This window comes from Rhinatrema bivittatum, chromosome 7 (genome assembly GCF_901001135.1).
Source record: "Rhinatrema bivittatum chromosome 7, aRhiBiv1.1, whole genome shotgun sequence".
Taxonomy (NCBI): Eukaryota; Metazoa; Chordata; class Amphibia; order Gymnophiona; family Rhinatrematidae; genus Rhinatrema; species Rhinatrema bivittatum.
Window position 1 is genome coordinate 155,106,157 of NC_042621.1, and position 22,525 is coordinate 155,128,681.

The following is a 22,525-nucleotide window of genomic DNA, read 5'->3' on the forward strand; positions in this document are numbered from 1 at the left end:
TGTTTCTTTACTTTATTTTGTACCACTGTTTGTTTATTTTAAGCTTATTTTAATATCTACGTTCTTGTAACCCTATTTTTTAACAACCATTCTTAAACATGTTTCTACTCTTCTGATTGGGAAAATGTAACTGCAAACCAAATAAAACTTTGCTTTCACACAGGACTACTGTAAAACTCTATGCAGATTAGTCATCTGATCACATTGTTAATTGCATGTTAATGAGAAATAGTGACCTATTTTCCATCTTGTGTGAATTTTTCCTTCAAGATTGAGGTAAGAGCAGGTGAAAAAGGTTGCTTTCAGTGCTCTGGTTTGGGTTATTATATATATATATATATATAAAAATAATATCGGGCTTGGGTGACCATCAGTGATCGCGGAAGTTCCGCAGCCCACCGATAGATGGCGCTATAATGGCTCAAACAAGCCGTATAGTGGCCATCTACAACAGGTACGAAGGAGAGTGGCCATCGCGGGACAGGCTGAAGACAGGCAGAAGATAGCAGAGGAAACCCTGGCATGCCGCAAACGGAGCGTGTGGCACAGGACGCGCTCAGTTCGCTGCATGCCGGGGTCTCTGCTGCTATTTTCTGCTCAAGGCGAAAATAGAAGACCCCCCATGTGCCGCAAATGGCTTGTCGGACCTTCATCTTCATAACGAACGGCGCGCCAGGCCTTCATCTTCACAGCTGATGGTGCGGGTCCCACAGCATACCGGTGAGAGAGAATGTGTGTCAGGAAGGGGAAGGTGAGAGAGAGCAGGAGGGTGTGAGAGAGCATGGGGGGATGCCGGTGAGAGAGAACGTGTGTGTGAGAGAGGGGGGGTGACAGAGAGCATGGTTGGTGAGAGGGGGTGGGGAGGGTGTGAGAGAGAGCATGGTAGGTAAGAGAGTGTGGGTTTCAGAGAGAGGGAGCCTATATGAGGGGAGGGGGATGCCTGTGAGAGAGAATATCTGTGTGAGAGAGGAGAGGGGGTGTGGGGGAGTGCGAGAGACAGGTTGGTTGGTAAGAGGGGGAGTGCGCGAGATGCTTGAGTGTGGGTTTCAGAGAGGGAACAAATATGAGGGGATGTGTGTGTGTCTGCCAGAGAGTGAAGGAGCCTGTATGAGGGTGTGTGTATGTGGAAGGGACACTCTTACAGTGAATTTCTAGGGAAATTCTGCTCAAAGCAAGAGCAGATGTGCAAATAAAAAGGCTCGCCGCCCGGAGAGCATGGTTGGTGAGAGGGGGGTGTGGAGGGTGTGAGAGAGAGCGTGGGGGGGGGGGGGATGCCAGTGAGAGAGAATGTGTGTGTGAGAGATGGGGGGGGGGGGTGTGACAGAGCATGGTTGGTGAGAGGGGGTGGTGGGGAGGGTTTGAGAGAGAGCATGGGGGGGGGGGATGCCGGTGAGAGAGAATGTGTGTGTGAGAGAGAGGGGGTGACAGAGAACATGGTTGGTAAGAGGTGGGTGGGGAGGGTGTGAGAGAGAGCATGGGAGGTAAGAGAGGGTGGGTAGGGGTATAGCCATTATACCACATGAACCATATGTAAGACATTTAAGAATTACATTCAAATTCTGTAACAGAGTACAGTTACCACTGAAAGAAAAGTACCTTGAACTTACCACTTTAAAAGTGAAATGCTAAGAGGATCTCAATAGCTTGCTCTGAAATAGCTTACAGCATATTTTATATTAACGAAAATTGCTTGAAAAAAATGAAAAAAGAAAAATTCGGATACGGGTGAAAAAAGACCTATGATTAAAGATGATCCCAAAAGTGGCTTAAACAAAGAGCAGAGAAGCTCAAAAGACCGTGGGATGGTATGAAGGTCTACAAACTATTTGCACCCAATGTATAAATAATGGGATCTTGTTTAATGGGATCTGGTTTTTGAAAATATTTGAAATTTTGAAATATTCGAACAATCTATTGTTGACGTAGTGTTCACATTATTTTGAAATAATCATCGACTTTGAAAAAAAGAAAGAGTAATCATTGTATAAAATAAAAGGTTGCCAGTATACAGATCTCAAATTGTAGTGCTACCATTTAAAAGTAAATTACAAAATATTAAACAGAAAAAAATGGTCTGTGTATGTGCCCCAAGAGTGATTTTGTATCTTTATATTTATTGTGGAGCCCTTGTCAAAAATTGATTAATGAAACCTGACAAGTAGCTTTGTGTACATGCTTTGTACATGTGTTAAAATAAACAATATGAATTATTCTAAGACCCAAAGCAAATTAATTAGCTTATTGACTATTTTGTTGTCCTCTTACCGCCAGCAATCTTGACTACTGCGTCAGGAGAGATTACTAGTACTAATAGGATTTTCTACTTGGAAACTCTTGGCATGTCCTTGTACCAAACAGGCAGTGTGTTTCCTTAAACAAGAATATGGACCCTCTTTATTATGTTTTTCTAATGAATCTTGTCTTAATCAAACTGAACACAATCTCTTCTTTCTGCATTATTGGATGTTCCTGCTCAAATAATAGTAGTGGAAGGTAAGACAACAATATTTATATTGTATTTGAGTGCTAGGTGATAACCCTGAATATAAGAGAGTGGATTTACAGTGACAATGATAGGCAATAATAGTAATAGACTGCTTGGCATGATCCTATCCAACATTAGTTAAACCTTTTGCAAATGTGTAAATATGAATAGCTTCCTTATATCAAGTAAACAAGCTTATTTTAGGGCTAATGTATAATTATGTATTCCTCATTAGTCTGCAGTTTAGTTACCTATACATTATAACAGCATTTGTTAGACATTATTGCTTCTAGTGAAATCCCTGATTCTTTTTTCATAGGAGTTTATTGTGCATGGCTTCAACCATGAGAAAGATCCCAGAAAATATTCCCCCAGACATCCGGAAAATTAGAATAGAAAACTGTCATCTAACAGAATTGCCTCCTGGGTCTTTTGCCACTGTGAGTGCTTTGAAATACCTCTGGCTCAATTTCAATAACATCACAGTTATGCACCTGAAAAGCTTGGAGTACCTGAAGGATTTGACAGAACTGAGATTGCAAGGAAACAGGTTGCTTACAGTCCCATGGACAGCATTTCAAGACACTCCGGCATTAAAAATACTGGATCTTAAGCACAACAGGCTGGATGTTCTCCCAGATCATGCCCTGAGGTATCTTGCAAACCTGACCTACTTAGACTTCTCCTTCAATCAGCTCACTGTCATTTCTAAGGATGTCTTCTCTAACTGGCCTCTCTACCAGAAAACTCAGCTGTATGAAAGCAGAGCACAAACTGCACCCGGCTCGGTGCTAGCTCTGCATGAGAACCCGTGGATATGTGACTGCCGTCTTCAGGGATTTGTCCAGTTTATCAAATCAGTCAGTCCACCTATCATTTTAATGAATCCATATTTGATGTGTTCCAGTCCACACTTTTGGGCAGGGAAATTCTTTCATGAAATAGAGTTGAGCAGTTGTACAAAGCCAATCACGTCTGCTCTTCTTTCCAACCTTACTGTGCAGGTGGGGTGGAATGTTTCTTTGATCTGCTTAGCAACTGCAAGCCCTTTTCCAGAAATATTTTGGACGTATACGCTGGCAATGTTAAGAGCATTTACTGGTAAGTAGTCTTAATAAAAACATAAGACATGCCATGCTGAGTCAAGCCAAGGTCCATTGAGCCCAGCATCCTGTTTCCAGCAGTGACCAATTTGGATCACAAGTACCCAGCAGATCCCAAAAGTAAATCTATATCTTGTTGCTTACTCCCAGGGATAAGTGGTGGCTTTTCCAAGTCTACCTGGCTGATAATATTTTACGGAACTTTCTACCAGGAATTTATCTAAATCCCTTTTCAAATCCTGCTATAGTAGTTGCCTTGACCATGTCCTCTGGTGACAGATTCCAGAGCTTGATTTTGCGTTCAATAAATTAAATACTTTCTAGAATTTATTATAAATCTGTTGTTTGTTAGTGATAATAGCCAAAGTGAAGCACTGTATTGACATGTGCTATTATGCTTCTGTCTTTATTTAATTTCCATTCAAGAAAAGTATCAAGGGGTTCCTTCAGACACACAATTATGAAAATAACTATTGTAAAGCCCAGCAAATTAATGAGGATGTTAGTAATGAAGGAGGAAAAATAAATCATTTAAACAAAAGAATAGTTATAGCATGCATGGCAAAATTTTAATTTAATTGTATTCATTTAGAGCAGGGGGGGCTCATACCGGTCCTAGGGGTGCACCTAGCCAGTCGAGTTTTCAGGATAACCCTAATGAATATGCATGAGAAATATTTGCATACAAAGGAGGTAGTGCATGTAAATATATCTCGTGCATATTCATTAGGGATATCCTGAAAACCCGACTGGCTGGGGGGGCCTGTAGGACTGGTTTGAGCACCCCTGATTCAGAGCATATTCGGGAAAGAATTTTTTTGTTTTTAATGTAGTCCCTACTAACTTCCTTAAAAAAGAACTGCCATTATCTCAGGCTGTGATGGCCATATGTTTCACTTAGATAAGATTAAACGTTCTCAACTCCAGTCCTCCAGCGCAGCAAACAGGTTTGTTTTATGGTATCCGAGCTATGCAAGTGATTTTTCAAAAGGGCTCAGAATGTCCAACATAGCCAGTTAAGTTTTAGCCAGGCAAATTAGTGGGCTAAGTTGCAGCTGAAAACTGATCTAAATTTAGCTGACCAAATCTAGCTGGTTAGATTTAGGCCAGCAATGCTGATGCTCAGGATTAGGTGCCTAAACTTAGCCAGCTGCTGGTTAAGTCCTTTCTCTGACCCGACCCCACTTACAGAAATGTCTGCTTGGTGAATGGCTTGTTCTAGCCACTTATGGGTCAACATTCAGTAAGCTGGCAAGCAGCAAAGTTTTCTGGGTAAACGTTACCTGGATAACTTTAGCTGAATATTTGGCAGAATTTATCTTCCATTTTGCCACTCACCAGCATATTGAATATTTGAAAAAAAAAATGTCACAGCCTGAGCAATCTGATCCCCTGCCCCTTCTTTAAAAAGTGGAAGAAAAGCTTTATGTCCTCTGGTGGGCTGAATATCTAAGTGCCAGTAGCTGTTGTACTGGAACTTAGATATTCATTTATTCACATCACTCAAGCCAGGATTGGTTACTTCACTGAGAGTTGACCAATCCCTCTATATAGATGAGATAATACAGGCCCTTAATAATACTGCTAGTAAAAAATGACTGTTCATGTTCTTCATAACATCGAAAGAAACACCTTTAGTATTTTAAATTTATGTTCCATTATATTTTACAAGCCGTTAAGCCCGTTAAAACGGGCTACATCCCTCTGTCTCTCACCTCCCCCTCTTTCTCTCTCCCCTCACTCTTCACCACCCCCTCCCTCACCCACTCCTCCCTCTCCTATCACTCAGTCCCTCCCTCCCACTCAGTCTCACTCACTCCCCCCTCTCTCCCTCCCTCTCACTCACTCAGTCCCACTCACTCTCACTCAGTCCCCACTCCCTCCGTCCTCTCCCTCAGTCCCACTCCCTCCCTCCCTCTCTCTCCCTCAGTCCCACTCCCTCCCTCAGTCCCTCCCCCTCACTCAATCCCTCCCTCCCACTCAGTCATTCCCTCCCCCCTCCCTCTCACTCACTCAGTCCCACTCACTCTCCCTCAGTCCCACTCCCTCCCTCTCTCTCCCAGTCCCACTCCCTCCCTCAGTCCCCCCTCTCCCTCTCACTCAGTCCCAGTCCCTCCCCCTCACTCAATCCCTCTCACTCAGTCACTCCCTCCCACTCTCTCTCTCCGTCCCTCCCTCCCACTCAGTCCGTCCCTCCCTCTCTCTCTCTTCTCCCTCTCTCTCTCTTCTCCCTCCCTCGCTACCGCCCGCTACCGCCGTCGCTACCGCCGCCGCTCGCTACAGCCGTCGCCGCCCGCTGCCGGTACCGCCGCCGCCGCCCGCTGCTGCCACTGGACGCCGCCATTTTTTTTTCTTTCTGAAGCTGCCTCAGAGCGACGTGCTCGCCCGCACATGCGCGGTAGAGCTGGTCTCTACTGCGCATTTGCGGGCCGTCGGTCACAGGCCATTTATAAGGTAGATTCTCACTTTCCACAATGAATGCAATTACAGCCTGCTTCTCAGACCAGAGCCAGGCTGAATTATTGCACCAAAAGGGGGTGTCATAGGTATGTAAACCCTAAATTAAACAATCTACTTGCAATTTACATGCTGTCAAATGACCTGTCTCAGTTGGGCTGTACAATAAGTAAATAAGGGATCCAAATAATAAATATTTTAAGAGGGGCTGTTAACTGTCATTGGGTCTGGTCAGTTAGTTTGATGTAAAAAGGAGGAAGGGTAGAGTTTTCTAATTGCTGTGTTGATTTGTTTAAGAAGCTGCCATCTTTTACACCATAAGAGGCATCTCTTAAAGCAACAGTTAATATGTAACACCTCAAGCAAGTACATTATAATCTTGAAATTACAGCAGATACTGGATGTCAATGAAACCTCTCAGTCTAAATTTTAGGTATAAAACACCAATACAAGAAGAAACTTTAGAACTTTTGCTGGAGAAGGAGCTAATCCCCAACATAATATTTTTTCTAATGAGGCTAATTTATTGTGTAATTGTACATCTTGATTTAACAATGACATGAACAAAAATGCAGTAACTTTTCAAAAATAACCACGACCTACCCAAGCTAAATTTAAACTTCAGCTCATTTACATGTGGATATTCAAACCTTGAATTAATTAATGAGCTACTCATTTAACAAGCTGCTCTATAGATAATTTTATTCTGTCAGAATTTTTCTTAATACGGTGATACTAAAAGATATCATTCTTATTGTTTGGCGGAGTAACATTGTACTCCCTTTTAATCTTAGTTTTTGAAAAGTAGAAGGTTATAAATTGAATCTTGGAGGTACTGCTGTATTTCTACAAGTTAAAATTATAGTATCGATAACAAGAAAAATACTAAAGCTCTCAATTTTTTGGGAAACTTTACTCACATAATTTTCACTGTCTTGTGTTTGGAAGTTAAAAAGAAATGTACAAACTGATGATTATTGAAATGCTGGAGATCTCCCAGTGTCAATAAATATAGTCTTGCATGATTCTTTGAGGCTGATATTAAAAAAAAGAAAGCTGAGTCCCTAAAATTTGGCCCTAGGGATGATAACTTTTAAACAGGCATATGGATGTATATGTGTGTGCATTTGCCGGCTCACGCCCAGGGATATGGCTACTCGATAACATCTGCATGTATATGCGCGCATGGTATCAAATAGGCTGAGTGTGCGCATATGTGCACACAATTTTTTTTTTATCATTTAAAGTTTATTGACGTACATGATGAAAACAATCTGTAACAACAGTATCATAAGGTAACATCGCCAGTGAATACATTCTGTAACCCTGCCCCCTCCCTCCCCCCTCCCCTCCTCCAATGTTCATGCCAACATCATACATCGATTGCCAGACATTAAGGTTAACTGTGTTAAGTACTAGTTGCTAAGTTCCCTCTCATGCGACCTGAATGCTCCTCAGTTCCTCTCCATGCCAGATACGGGTCCCAAATTTGATGAAACTTAATGGGTTTCTGCCTCTTATACGCCGTTATCTTATAAAGAGAGCATACCCTATCTAAACGTCGCAAAACTGTTGAGAACTGAGGTCCTTGTGGGTTCCGCCACGCATGTGCTATCTCCATCCGAACAGCTATACAGGCTTGCATACTCAATAGTTGTCCCGGTGTGCCGTCCACACTGTCCACATTATGGAGAAGAGCAAAGTCCATGGTTAAAGTTATATTAGCGTCCAAAATTGTTGACAGAATAACCTGTAATTGCCTCCAAAGATAAGAGATACATAAGCCCGACCACCACATGTGAGCAAAGGTTCCCCGGTACTCACATCCTCTCCAACAACAGCCCGAGGTATTAGGAATAAACTTGCACATTTTCTCAGGAGTAATGTACCATCTATACAAAAGTTTATAACTATTTTCTAGAAGATCCACTGAGATAGAAGCTTTACTGATCTGCTGAAATATATGAGACCAATCATCTGAATCCAGCGTCTCAGGTAAGTCTGCAGACCATTGCATAACAAAGGACGGGACTGTCGGTGGAGGAGTACTGAGTAACATGTATATTTTGGAAATTAGTTTTCCTGGCACATGCGGTGAGGAACAATAAACTTCAAACAAGGTTTTGCTGGTGGTTAGCACTTCGGATTTGATAACGTGCCCATAATAATGGGAAATTTGATTATAGGCCAGGAACTCTCGTTGTGAGAGACCATGCTGTGTACACACTGTGTTAAAGGGAATAATACCTCGATCTAACATTATATGAGCTATAGCATATATTCCCTCTTTTTTCCACAATTGAAACGCTCTCAAAGGTACACAGGGTAAAAATGTGGTGTTGTGGAAAAGATGCGACAGACGATAGTATCTCTGCTTGCCTACCAAATGTAGTTTCCATTTGTTCCACATGCTTAAGTGTTCAGAGTCGTGGGGAGCATGTTAGGGCAGGGCCTCCACATTGTCTTAGGCTGCCATGGCAAAGCTGAAAGTGGCATGTTGGCTAAATAATATTGTTCAATTTGGGCCCAATGTTTCACATCCTGTATCCCGTGCCAGACCACCAGTGGCCGCAGCTGGGACGCCGCATGGTACCACTGTAGGTTTGGAACCCCAAGTCCCCCCTCCAACCTGGGACGATAAAGAGTCGTTCTCGCTACTCTTGGAGGTCTGCGTTTCCAAATGTAGCTAAATATTTTTCTCTGCCATTTCTTAAGTAGCTTTGAGGATATAGGGATCAGGAGCGATTGAAATAAATATAATAATCTAGGTAAAATATTCATTTTAATCGTGGCTATACGCCCCATCCATGAATTAGGTAAACGTGTCCATATGTCCAGATCCCGATATATTTTGTGAAGTAGGGGTACATAGTTAAGCCTGAAAAGCTCCCTAGGATGACTCGCCAACCTTATTCCCAAAATTTAATGTCCTGTAGCGCCCAGCGAAAGGGATGGCTACTTTTAAGCTCCGCAGTTGTGTCCTGCGAACAGGTGACTTTGAACCCCGAAACCTCGCTGAACTGCTTGATTTCAGTCTCAATGCCCGTAAGAGATGTATGGGGGTGCCTGACCGTGAACATTATGTCATCAGCAAACAGGCACAACTTGTAAACATGATCTCCCACTTCAAAACCCCTTATGTTAGTATTCTGTCTAATGCTAGTAGCTAGAGGTTCCAAGAAGAGGGCAAAAAGTACTGGAGACAAGGGGCATCCCTGTCGAGTCCCCCTCTCTACAGTAAAATGATTGGAATATCCTCCATTAATCTTGAGACAGGCCTTAGGTTTATCATACAGTTTTCGAATCCAGGTACAAAAGTAATCACCAAACCCCATCTTCTTCAGGACTCCAAATAGAAACGGCCAATGCACCATATCAAATGCTTTTTCCGCATCTATTGAAAGAAACAGGGCTTCTGGAGGACAAGAATGCGCTATCCACATTAAATTTAGAAGTTTGCGAATGTTGTCTCCCGCTAGTCTCCCCGGGATAAACCCTGCTTGATCTGGATGAACCAGACTAGTAATATACTTATTTACCCGATTCACTAGAATTTTCGCCAATATCTTAAGGTCCAGATTTATGAGAGATATTGGGCGATAAGAGCCACATACAGTGGGGTCCCGGCCAGGCTTAGGCAGTATAGTGATCCCAGCTAAATTAGCATTTGGCGGAAATGAATTCCCCTCCCATCAATGAGTTAAATACTTTTTTCAGGTGTGTTACCACATAGGGGCCGAACTGCTTATAAAACTTAGCAGTCAGACCATCCGGTCCTGGCGACTTGCCATTCTTCAATGTCTTAATTATCGCCAAGATTTCTGGGGTAGTAATCTCAGCATCTAACTCCTGTCTCGCCAGCTCAGGAAGTAGTTGAAGATCAATATGTCCTACTCTTCTATATGTTGATGTGAGATAGGGTTGCGATCACTATACAATTCAGCATAAAATTTAAGAAATCTGTTCCTAATATCCGTATTAGTAGTTAAGATCCTATCTCCATCTCCCTTTATCTTGGTTATGTGGTTTTGATATTGAATTTTTTTCAATTGGCCAGCTAATATTTTCCCCGCCTTATTGGCCCCCTCGAAATAGACCTGTTTGGTTATTTGCAGCCCATGAGCCATCTTAGCGGCCTCCACCCGCATTAGATCTTCCCTAACTTTAGCCAAGTTGTGGAGAGTCTTGGGACTACCTGTAAGTTGATGTTCCTGACTCAGAGCCGCTATTTTAGTCCGCAAAGAGTGAACCTCTTTATCAGTTTTTCTCTTGAGGAACGTCCCCCTGGAGATGAGTATCCCCCTAAGATATGCCTTAAAGGCTTCCCATACTATAGGGGGGTCCACAGTACCACAATCATTCCTCAAGAAAAATTCTTTGATTTCTGAAATTAGAGTTTGATTGAACTCTCGATCTGATAGCAGAGATTCATTGAGTCTCCAAAATCTGGTTCCTCTATCATAGGCAACAAAATCCAAAGTTAGATCAACCATAGCATGGTCGGACCAGGCAATAGGGTGAATAGCCGTCTGAGCAACTTGATGGAACACCCCTTTATCTATAAGAAAATAATCTATCCTAGAATATACTTGGTGGGTGGAGGAGAAATATGTATAGGACCTAGAGGTAGGATATCTTAATCGCCAAGCGTCCACTAGTTGGCAAGCATCCATAAAATCTTGTAGCGCTCTTCTATGACGAGGAGAGGCCGAAACATATCCCCTAGACGCATCCATACCAGGCACTCTTACCAAGTTATAATCCCCCCCCCCACTATCAATTTCCCCTTTCCATGTGATAACACTATATGCTTCAGTTTATCAAAGAAAGCCCCTTGGTCCGTATTGGGTGCATAGATGTTAATAAGGGTATATGTCTCCCCCTCTACTTTGATTTCTAACAGGAGGTATCTGCCCTCAGGGTCTTTAGTGCAAGATACACATTCAAAAACAAAATTAGAAGAAAACAAGACTCCAACTCCCGTATATTTAGTCTTCTTGTGACAGGGAGCATAATATTGCTTAGAAAATAGTTTAGAAGCCATGAGATGCTGATGATGGCTTTTTAAATGGGTCTCTTGGAGGAATATGATATCTAATTTTTGAAGAGCTAGTTCTTTAAAAAGCAGCCGCCTCTTAAAGGGTGTGTTTAAACCTTTAACATTAATAGATCCCAAGCGTACAGAAGTCATGGTGCATAAAAAAAGGTGAACATCGGCGATCCAAGGGGTTGGTCAGCTGGGAAACATTTAGCAAACACCATCATATATAATAACAGTACATGAGAGGATATGATCAAAAGAACCTCGTCGCATGTCAAGTAGATCCTGAAACTCAACCTTCGCAATCCCTTTTGGCATGAACCCCCACCCCATGGTTCCCCCCCCACCCCCCCCTTCCCGTATAGGATCTGCATAATCCTCCATGCAGATCCATCCTCTACACCGTAAGGAGGAAGAAAAGAAACTGACAATATCTCCCGCTCCCCTGCAAACCCACATAAACTATGAATAATAACAACAACGTCCGAACACCCATCTGCATGAACATATAGCAGACAATTAAACCTGTGAAAGAACTAGGATAAAGTGATGAAATAAGAAACCAAATGGCTCACAACACATTAGAACTCAGAATGCAGTCCCAAGGCTGCAGCGCCTCCACAATCGCCTGGGGCTACTGTACCCTACCCGCAGCATTTAGAGTTAGTCATCTCAGCCAGGATTTTTAGTGGTAGCATCAGAGCTCCTTTTTAGACGATTATTCCGCGCTCCAACACGCTGCCACCTAGGGTGTTGAGCTTGTCCTTCATCTTTCCGGCCGGCAAAACCCGCTGCTTGGGATACCTTGAATCCCCGCTCTCCTAAGATGGCCGCCGCTTCTTGCAGTGTACGGATTTGCACTGACGCTCCATCCCACGCTCCATCCCATGTGTAGGCCAGCCCAAAAGGATGCAGCCATCTATATTTCACGTTGGCTTGCCTTAGAAATTGGGTAACATCTCGCAGTTCAAATCTATTCTGCAACGTGGCTTGAGAAAGATCGGCATATACAGAGATCTCTTGATTTTCCCATTGCCAGCGAATATTTTTCCTTGCCACTTCTTGTATTTTTTCTTTCTGCAAATAATCATGGAAACAAACTATGATATCTAGAGGGAGATTAGCCTTCGGTGGTCTGAGGACCCGATGCGCTCTGTCAAAGATTATGGGGGCCGAAGCTTGAGCCGCATCATCATCCCCCGTAGAGAGCAAAAAGGAGCAGAACCTGCGTACCGCAGCATGGCAATCCGCATTTTCCTCCGTTTCTTTAAATCCTCGAAACCGCAGGTTCCCCCTTCGTGCGCGGTTTTCCAGGTCTGCTAGTTTTGTTTTAATTAGTAAATTGTCCTCTTGCAGTTCTTCTCGGAAGTCCTCCAGCATTGTGCGTATTTCCTTTTTGTAGCTTTTCAGATCCTGTCGCAAGGTACAGAACCAATTCCGAAACTCAGAACGAGTTGGCGCTTCATCCGTGGCTAAGTTGAACTCGTCTCCTTCCAGAGCAGCCATCTAACCGTCAGGATCGTCCGCCATTTCCTCGCCGTCCTCGGAAGGCCCCAGCTCAGAAAGCTTGCGGTAGGAAAACCGCTTGAAATCAATTTGTTTTTTCTTCCCCGCCATGCCTCCGAGGTTTATGTAGCTTTCGTCGCTGTTTCGTGAGAAAACGCTTTAATTAAGGGTGTCGGACGGAAGGAATTTACTGGGTTTTGCAGGAGCTCACCAGCTATGCTGCCATCGAGTGGGATGACGTCACTTCCTCCTTGATGTGCACACAATTTTAAGTGGGTGCATGCATATTAGGAATGTGCATTCGTTTGCAACGAAATAGGAAATAGGAAATAAAGATGATATTTCCTATTACGTTGCATTTCGGGGAGCTGACAAAACTAAAGGAAAACTCACAAAATTTTGTGTGGTTTTTCTAGCGTTTTTTTGGGGGGAGAGAAAGGGAACATTAAACAAAAACCCCAAACCCGCCCCAACCCTTCAAATTTAATTAACTACAACCCCCCAGGACTTGCCGAAAGTCCCTGCTGGTACAGTGGTGGTCCCGGGAGCGATCTCCCTCTCTCAGGCCATCGGCTGCCAGCAAATCAAAATGGCGCCGGTGGCCCTTTGCCCTTACCATGTGACAGGGGCTAACGGTGCCATTGGCCGGTCTCTGTCACATGGTAGGAGCAGTGGAAGGCCAGCACCATCTTAAAAAATGACAGAGGCCAGCCAATGGCACTGATACCCCCTGTCACATGGTAAGGGCAAAGGGCCACTGGCGCCATTTTGATTTGCTGGCAGCCGACGGCCTGAGAGGGGGAGATCGCTCCCGGGACCCCCGCTGGACCACCAGGGACTTTCAGCAAGTCTTGGGGGGCATCGGGAGGGTGTGTGTGGGGGGTTAGTTAATTAAACTTTTGGGGTGGCCAAAAAAAATCAGCCCGAACTGTGGGAAAGCGAAATTTCCTGCAGCGGGCCGATAACGAAGGCCGAAGCGAAGGGTTCGGCTGAATCACATCTCTGATACATATGTGCGCAAATCCCACCACCTAAGTGGGGGGAATTTAAAAGGGAAGCACGTCCATGCCATTGCCAGTTTCACCAGTTCATTCCCTTTCACCAAGGCAAGAAACCTCCGCTCAGCAAACAAAGCACTACTAACAATCCCTTCAGTAAAGTCAGCAAAATTAACCCACGTGAGAGAAAGGGCTTTATCATTGGCTGGGCCCATACTATGGAACACGATGCCCCCTGAACTCAGATTACAGAATAATCTCAAAACTTTTAAGAAAAATTTAAAAACATGGCTCTTTAAAAAAGCCTTCACTAAAGAGTGCGGAGGGTAAAGAATGAAAGTACAGAGTAATGCAGATGAGAATGAATTTACTTAATCCTACATTTAAGAAGTAATATCTCAAAGAGATAGTAACTCAATAATATACCTGGACTTGACCAACATTACTCAAATAATGATTTTATTTATGAAATTGTAACCAAACTTTTTTGGCACCTGTTAGAATGTACGATATCCTAGATTTACTTATTTATTATTTATTATTATTTATTTATTTAACATTTTTATATACCGGGCTTCATGCAGGATTGCATATCAGCTCGGTTTACATTGTAACTGAAAAGAGACATGCATAAAGAACGCAAGTTACATAGAACAGGGACTAAAAAACTTGGAACGAATACATGGGTAAAATTAACTTAACATAGTATAAAAAATGTGAAAACATAGTATAAAAAAAAAAAAGTGAAAACTGGAAATTATCTTGATTGTGAAGTGTTATGTTTCAGGTTTGATTGAGAGTCTATGGATGGAATGTTTGCTAGTGCGTGGAAGATGAGGTGCTTTATTAACATGATTCGAACGCTTGAACAAAAAGCCAGGTTTTTAGTCTTTTTTTGAAGTTGATAGGGCAATGTTCTGACCGGAGATAAGAAGGTAGCGAGTTCCAGAGAGATGGACCTGCTGAAGACAAGGCTCGTTTGCTTGCTGAAGATTTGACTTGTGTTGTTTGGAGAGTGTTTATGTACGCTGTTCTCGTTGGTCTGGTTGGTTGATGAAGTAGAAGAGGAGAGTTGAGTTCGAGAGGACTGCCCTTGTAAATGGTTTTTTGAACGATTGTTAATGTTTTGTATAGTATTCTGTACTTAATTGGGAGCCAATGTACTTACCTTAGTCTATGTGCCTATTTGTAAACCGTTGCGATGGTATATAACTTAGCGACGGTATAGAAAAGTTTTTAAATAATTTTTTTTAAATAAATAGGACTTCCAAACCCCCTAGTTTAATAGCCTCCCGACTCTTAAAATCTCACTGACATGCCTATATATATATTTTTTAATGACATACACACCATCCATAACAGAAGTAAATTTACATGGCAGGGGACTCCTGCGCAGGCTTCTGCACATAAGTATTTATGCGTTGGTTTCATTGAGAAATTTTTTGTGTATGTAGTGGGAAATATGCACGTATTCTGGTGGCTTTTAAAATCCACTCGACACATGCCGGCCCAACCTATTCGCATATTTTCCAGTTTTCGTGCATGCCGAGCTTTTAAAATTCAACTTTATGTTAGGATCCTATCTTCAGTCAAAGTTAGGATTGTAAGTTTTCAGCTGAAAAGTCACTTCAATTTAGAGCCCTACATTTTGACCTGCTGTTACCTAAGTTGTCACCTAAGTTAAGTGCCTTAGGGCCTTAGGGCCTCATTTTCTAAAGTATCACAGGCCTGTGATACTTGGAGTGAGAGGCCTAAGGTGATCCCCTTGGAGTGATTTGAAATGTTGCAGAAGGAAGAAAGCAGGGGTCAGAATCCCAAAGAAATGGCAGAACGTGGTAATATGCCTAGGAAGCTGGGAACACACTCCCAGGAACCCTATGACCTGCTCTTCTCTTTTCCTCAGCATTTGCCACCTGGAGAAGTGGGAGATAGGTGAATGGTGGGGGTTTGTTTGTAGTGGACTCTCTCTAGGTTAGTGCGAGAGTATTAGGTGCCCTAGGTGAACTTTACAGCCTTATACCCTTTCTCTCCCATCCCTCACCACACACAATAAAAAAATGTGCAATTATAATAGCACATTTATAATAACAGATTTTACATTAAAAAGGACATTCACAGTTTGGTGAGATAAAAATATCACAATCACTGTAGTATCAACCAGAAAACCCTGCAAAAAAGATGCTTGGAAACCATATGGTATTAGACCGAAATGCATTTGATATGGGCTTGGCACTTAGAAAGTCATGAGCAAAATTAGTTACAATTATAATACAGTAAACCTCACATACTAAAACAGAACTAAATGCCAGCACTCAAACAATTACAACCCTCCCTATGAAAAGGTAACACTGCAAATATTGCACCAGGCCATAAAACAATACATTTTCTATTAGGAAAAACAGAACAAGCCAGGCTGTTATAAATCCCTACTTAGAAACCACATACTAGCAGAATACCTCACCTTGATCACATATGGACTTTCAGCAAATACAGAATAAAGACACCATAAAGTATAATAGAAACATGTAGACAAAAATTGAACCGGAAATCACCAGAATCTGTATGTAATACAAAAATGGAAAAATAGAAACATCATCATGCCTCAAAAAACAGTAATAAAGTCAAGAAACATAACACATCAATCATAATAGTAAAACCATAGAAAAAATAAATATTTCAAAATAGCTGATGAACAAAACATCATTCAATAATTAAACTCAAAACAATATTTAAAAATGTCTGTGTCAAAACAGACACATCAAACAACAACTAACACTTAAAACTCATGAGAATAAAAAAAATTCCCTGCTCTCCACTTGGGATCTTTGGATTTCCAGTTACCCTGAGATTGTTGTAGATTGGGGGAGGGGTGCCACAGAATCTTTACTCTCTCTATCACACACACACTTATGCACTCCCTCTCTCATACTCCCTCTCTCATATTATGCTATGATACACAGTCTCTCTCTTTCTCATATACACAGGCTCTCTCTCCCTCCTTCCACACACACTCCCATACCCTCTCTCTCATGCACAATTGCACACAGGCTGTTACACACAAACTCTCTCATATATACACACACACATGCACGCAGGCTCTCTCTCTCACCCACACATGCACATAGGTTCTCTCACACACCCTCTCTCTCACATATGTGTACAGGGTCTCTCACAGATGCCGTCTTTCTCTCTCTCAAACACACATATATACATGCAGGCTCTCTTTCTCTCTCTCTCTCTCTGTCTCTCACACATACACACACACACATGCTTTCTCACAACATACTCTTACTCTCATATGCACACACAGGCTCTCATTCTCTCTTACACAAACACCCTCTTACACACAATCATATATGCTATCAGGGCCTCCCCCTCTTTTCAAGCTGCAGTGGGATGGAGTCTGCTTTGGCCCTACTGGGTCTCTCTCTTTTGACCATGATAGGAAGAAGTATGTTGTGGCCCCACGGGGCCTCTCTCTTTAGGCCTCAGTGGCATGCAGTCTATCATAGTGTCACCAGGCCTCTCCCTTCAGGCTGTAGCGAGATGGGGGTCTGATACAGCACTGTCTGGCCTCTCTCTTTGGGCCACCACAGGATGGGGTCCACTAGGCTTCACTTCGGAATTCCTCTGCAAGGTGAGTCAGCTGTTTAGGAGTGATTTTGGGGAAGTGCATTTTGTAGTCCCAAAAATTTTCTACCTGAGTCATCTTGCCTAATGATAGTACTGCCCTGGAATACACAAGACATGTTGAGAAACTATTGAAAATAAAGACTCATCTCATAAGTTCCAATCAAATGACATGATTATGCTGAAACATTGCACTAAATATGTTGTATGTCCTGCATGGTCTCAGAATGTATGAACAATCTGCAGCAGAGAGATGAGGCTGCATCAGTGAAACCATAATTCTCTCCATGAAAATTGAGTGAGAAGGAGTCATTTGGACCGTTAGATGATTGAGGGGTTAAAGGGGCACTTAGGGAAGATAAGGCCATTGCAGAAAGACTAAATGAATTCTTTGCTTCGGTGTTTACTGAAAAGGATGTTGGGGAGATACCCGTTCTGGAGACGGTTTTCAAGAGTGATGATTCAGATAAAATGAACCAAATTATGGTGAACCTGGAAAATGTAGGAGGCCAGATAGACAAGCTGAAGAGTAGTAAACTGCCTAGACCAGATGGTATAAACCCCAGGATTCTAAAAGAACTCAAAAATGAAATTTCAGACCTATTAGTAAAAATTTGTAACCTATCATTATAATTGTTCATTGTACCTGAAGACTGGAGGGCAGCCAATGTAACCCTGACATTTAAAAAAGGCTCCAGGGGAGATTCAGGAAACTATAGATCAGTGAGCCTGACTTCAGTGCTGGGAAAAATCGAGGAAATAGTTATAAAGAATAAAATCACAGAATATTTAGATAGACATGGTTTAATGGGATATAGCCAGCATGGATTTACCCAAGGGAAGTCTTGCCTCATAAATCTCCTACATTTTTATGAAGGGGAAATTAAACATGTGAACAAAGGTGAAATGGTAGATGTGGTGCATTTAGATTTTCAGAAGGCGTGACTGGTTAAAAGACAGGAAACAGAGAGAAGGATTAAATGGTCTGTTTTCACAGTGGAAAAAGGTAAATAGTGGAGTGCCCCAGGGATCTGTTCTAGGACCAGTGCTTTTTATTATTTTATTTATTAAAGATCTGGAAAGGGGCAAGATGAGTGAGGTGCTTAAATTTGCGGATGACACAAAATTATGCAGAGTAGTTAAATCTCAAGTGGATTGTGATAAATTGCAGGAGGAACTTGTGAGACTGGAAGATTGGGCATCCAAACAGCAGATGAAATATAATGTGGACAAGTGCAAGGTGATGCATATAGGGAAAATAACCCATGATGAGGTTACATGATGTTAGGTTCCATATTAGGAGCTACCACCCAGGAAAGAGATTTAGGTGCCATAGTGGATAATACATTGAAATCGTTGGCTCAGTGTGCTGTGGCAGTCAAACAAGCAAACAGAATGTTAGGAATTATTAGGAAGGGAATGGCGAATAAAATGATGAATGTCATAATGCCTCTGTATCACTTTATGGTGAGACCACACCTTGAGTACTGTGTGCAGTTCTGATCACCGCATCTCAAAAAAGATATAGATGCACTGGAGAAGGTACAGGGAAGGGCGAGCAAAATGATTACGGGGTTGGATTGGCTCCCCTATGAGGAAAGGCTAAAGAGGTTAGGGCTATTCAGATTGGAGAAGAGACGGCTGAGGGGGTTATGATAGAGGTCTACAAAATCATGAAAGGTTTTGAATGGGTAAATGTGAATCAGTTATTTACTCTTTCAGATAATACAAGGACTAGGGGGTACTCCATGAAGTTAACAAGTAGCTCATTTAAAACAAATCGGAGAAAATTCTTTTTCGCTCAATGCATAATTAAGCTCTGGATTCATTGCCTGAAGATAAGGTTATATCAGTTAGTAAAACTGGGTTTATATCAGTTAGTAAAACTGGGTTTAAAAAAGTTTTGGATACGTTACTAGAGCAGAAGTCCATAAACTGCTACTAAGCAATAAGGTTAATATCTTGGGATCTATTCATTTAATGTTTGGGTACTTGCCAGGTACTTGTGACTTGGTTGGCCACTGTTGGACACAGGATACTGGGCTTGTAGACCCTTGGTTTAACCCAGTATGGCATATCTTATGTTCTTATGTACTAACTTGGATGAATGGTTGCTGATGCAAGGGGAAAAGAATAATAGCTTCAAGGGATGAGGCACACGGTGCGGTGTTGTGAATTGCTTGATCTTGCTTTGCTGATGCAAGTTGATGACATGGTCTATGCCATTTCAAAGAAAAACCATGCCTATTACTACATAGAAGTTATAATTTTATGGGATAATGTGCAGGCTAATAGTGTTTCTGCACTATTAAGTCTATCTTTTTGTGCATGTGGTAAAAGATTTAGTATATTGTACTTTAAGTGCTATTTTAGCATTCCTGTTTAAATGTTTAATTAGCACATGCTAGAAAATATTGTGAGGGAGGTTTAGTACCCAGACCTTTATATACTATGCATTCAATATGATTTTTATGAAACATTTTGTAAAATTTCTAATGGCTGTTAAGGTAAAGGACTCTTGAAAGATCTGCATTCTGTTTTTAATTTCAACAGAATACAATGCCTTTATTTAGGCCCCATTTCTGATCTGACAGTGGTTTGCTGGTGTGAGATTTCAAATGCTGATAATCATACATAGAACTATTTTCAAAAATCCCAATGCCTTCTATGATTTCATGAACTTTGGTAAGATTTCTGGGGTTAGAGATCAAAATGTATCATCATGGAAGAGTTTGAAAATTGCTTCTGTGCAAACCTGAATAGTAGTTCAGTTGGGGATTGTGAGTAGAAGACTTACATTTAATTAAAAGCCTAAAACATTGAGTTCCCTTAAGTGAAATCAAAATGTATCTCTTTCTTAGGTCTGATTCATCAGCTCTTCTGTACATGCTAAATAATGGGATCAATATACTAAGGATCATTAAAATCAATGGTTAATTAGTTTGTATTAATAGCTGATGTTAATAGTATGCAAATGAGTTCTGCATTAATTTATGCATGTTAAAGCCCGCACATTAAACTAATGTTAACACAAAAACTTAACTACAACTCTTTGAGGTATATTTTTATTTTGTTAACAGGTTTTTGTTCACTGTCATGCTTTTTAATATATGTTATTTTCCTATGTGCTAAAGGTGAGGAGCAGTCTTTCATCTGATTACCTTATTAGTATGGATTTTGTATTAAAGTCTTACAAGCTAGTTTCCACTTGTTAAAAGCACTATTGATGTGTGTAAACTCAATTGTGCATATTAACAGTGCTTTCAACACGTGTTAATGCTTGCAAAAGCATTACCACACTGTAGTACATTGGCCCCGAAGTTTGGGGTCATTTTTATTCTATATATAGAAATACAAATTAAGTTCAGTTTTATATAGTTTACATGAAGCACTAAAGAAATTGTAATTAACGATATTTCCCAACTATTTGCTTTGCAAGTTAATGAACTTTAATATTATTACTAACAGCTCGCTAGTGACATACAAAGTATTTGATTGTGTGAGAGACCCCATAGATTTTGCTTTTTAAAGCTGCATTACAATTTATATTGAAATATATCAGAGAAGGCAAATATACCATGTCATATTTATTATTGAAATTCTTTCCTTTAGTGTCTGCCACTCATGTTGATGAAGACACAGCAAAGTCAGAACTGGTGATTCCTTCAGCACATGTTGCCGATGAAGGCATGTACACCTGCACTGCCACAAATTTCCTTGGTAATTCCTCCACCGTGGTATCCCTTAAAGTCACAACTCCTGAAAGCTCATCGCCTTCATCCTCCTTTTCCTACTCTCTCCCACCTCCGACCTCAGAAGAGAGGGCTTTCATTGATTTAAGAATTTCAAAGCAAACAGTCTATGGGATTTCCCTGGAATGGCATGCAGCGACAGGAAGTCCAGCAGTAAGCTGGTACACCATCTATTTAGGCAAATATGGGGATGCCAACAAGGAAACAATTTCAATTGGTCCAGGAATAAATAGATATACTGTGAATGATTTGCTGCCAGCTACAAAGTATGAAGTCTGCATCACTTTAAAGAAGCAGCTGCGACAGAAAGGTCAGTGTATTGTCTTTATCACGGGACGGGACATCAGTCAGCTGGAACAGCGAGAGAAGCTCATTCATATTATCGTCATTGTGTGCATCATGGTGCTAGCAATGCCAGTTGGGCTGTATGCTTGCATTACAGAAACCAGATGCAACTGCATGGAAAAGTTTTCAGTCTTGTGCCATAAGAAAAAGAATGGTAAGAAAACTTTGAAAAGCAATAACGAAGAGAACACTTTTGACAACCTGCAGGCTAGCAGTGACGAAGGACTTTGTTGTCACCAGGAAGGCAATGAACATAAGAGGTGTTCAGAAGACAAACTCAACGAACAAAAATCCAACCTCAGAAACAATGCTGAACTCGACCAGCAGACACAAGTTTCACCCCATAATATTTCATAGCTTGACTGAGTATGATGCAGTCTTTATCTGAATTTGAAATGTATGTCTTTTGAATGAATAAGAAAAATGACGTGAATTACTTGAGCCAGAAATATATTTCTGTCTTATTGTACAGTGCATTTCAAATGCTTTTGAAACTCGTTTTAGGTTGAGTTAATTGGGGATTAAAACTTATTTAAAACTAAATTTGTATTAAGTGAAATGTGAACTATACTGCTTTTGCATATGTATTTATATATACAATAAATCTTTATGCTTCATTAAAGCCACTTGTAATCAGTACTGCTAGGAGATTATGAAGAATTATTGGAGGAAAGAGACTGATGACAAGAAGGTAGAAAAAGTGGAGCAGGAGGAGAAGATGGAGAGGTGGAGAAAAGAGGGAAGGAGAGATTGCAAAGACAGAACTGGAGATAGAGAAGTAGAAGTAGAAAAGTGGACAGAAGGGAAAAGGAAGAAATAACAAAAAGGGAGTGATCCCCTTCATCATTCTGAATTTCTGTATGTGCGAGAGGCATCACAGGCAACATATAGTGCAGAGAAATCACTACCTAATGAATGGCTCCACAGTTTTTTTTTCAGCACTGAGAAGAATGACCTTCTTCACCAGGTTCTAGAGCACTAGTCACTTCACCTTAGTCAACAGTGGCAAAGGACAAGTTATGAAAAGAAACAGCCAAGGCCATCACCAGGCAATATCTAAGATACTGGTTCATCCAACCAACTCCAGAGGAAGCAGGCCTTACTTCATCCAGATGTGTGACATGGGGGACAAGTTGAAGGCTGCTGAAGGACAAGAATAGGTTGAAGGCAAAGTACAGTAGTCATGGGCCTAGAAAAACTAGCTATGA

At 41.5% G+C, this 22,525-nt stretch overlaps 1 protein-coding gene across 1 annotated transcript; it reads left to right on the forward strand.

Moving 5' to 3' along the window:
• Window positions 1-2,383: 2,383 nt before the first annotated feature.
• LRIT2 (leucine rich repeat, Ig-like and transmembrane domains 2) lies at window positions 2,384-21,712 on the forward strand. The gene is made up of 3 exons (XM_029608050.1): window positions 2,384-2,493; window positions 2,805-3,586; window positions 20,833-21,712. The coding sequence occupies exons 1-3, from the start codon at window positions 2,384-2,386 to the stop codon at window positions 21,672-21,674; spliced, it is 1,734 nt and encodes a 577-aa protein (XP_029463910.1). The 3' UTR covers window positions 21,675-21,712.
• Window positions 21,713-22,525: the final 813 nt, after the last annotated feature.

Bases quoted from the DNA above. Each gene is read 5' to 3' on its own strand.
- LRIT2 (XM_029608050.1), top strand. From the start codon at position 2,384: ATGGACCCTCTTTATTATGTTTTTCTAATGAATCTTGTCTTAATCAAA. The intron at 2,494-2,804 runs GTAAGACAACAA...CTTTTTTCATAG, and splicing joins TCAAATAATAGTAGTGGAAG to GAGTTTATTGTGCATGGCTT. The intron at 3,587-20,832 runs GTAAGTAGTCTT...TCTTTCCTTTAG, and splicing joins AATGTTAAGAGCATTTACTG to TGTCTGCCACTCATGTTGAT.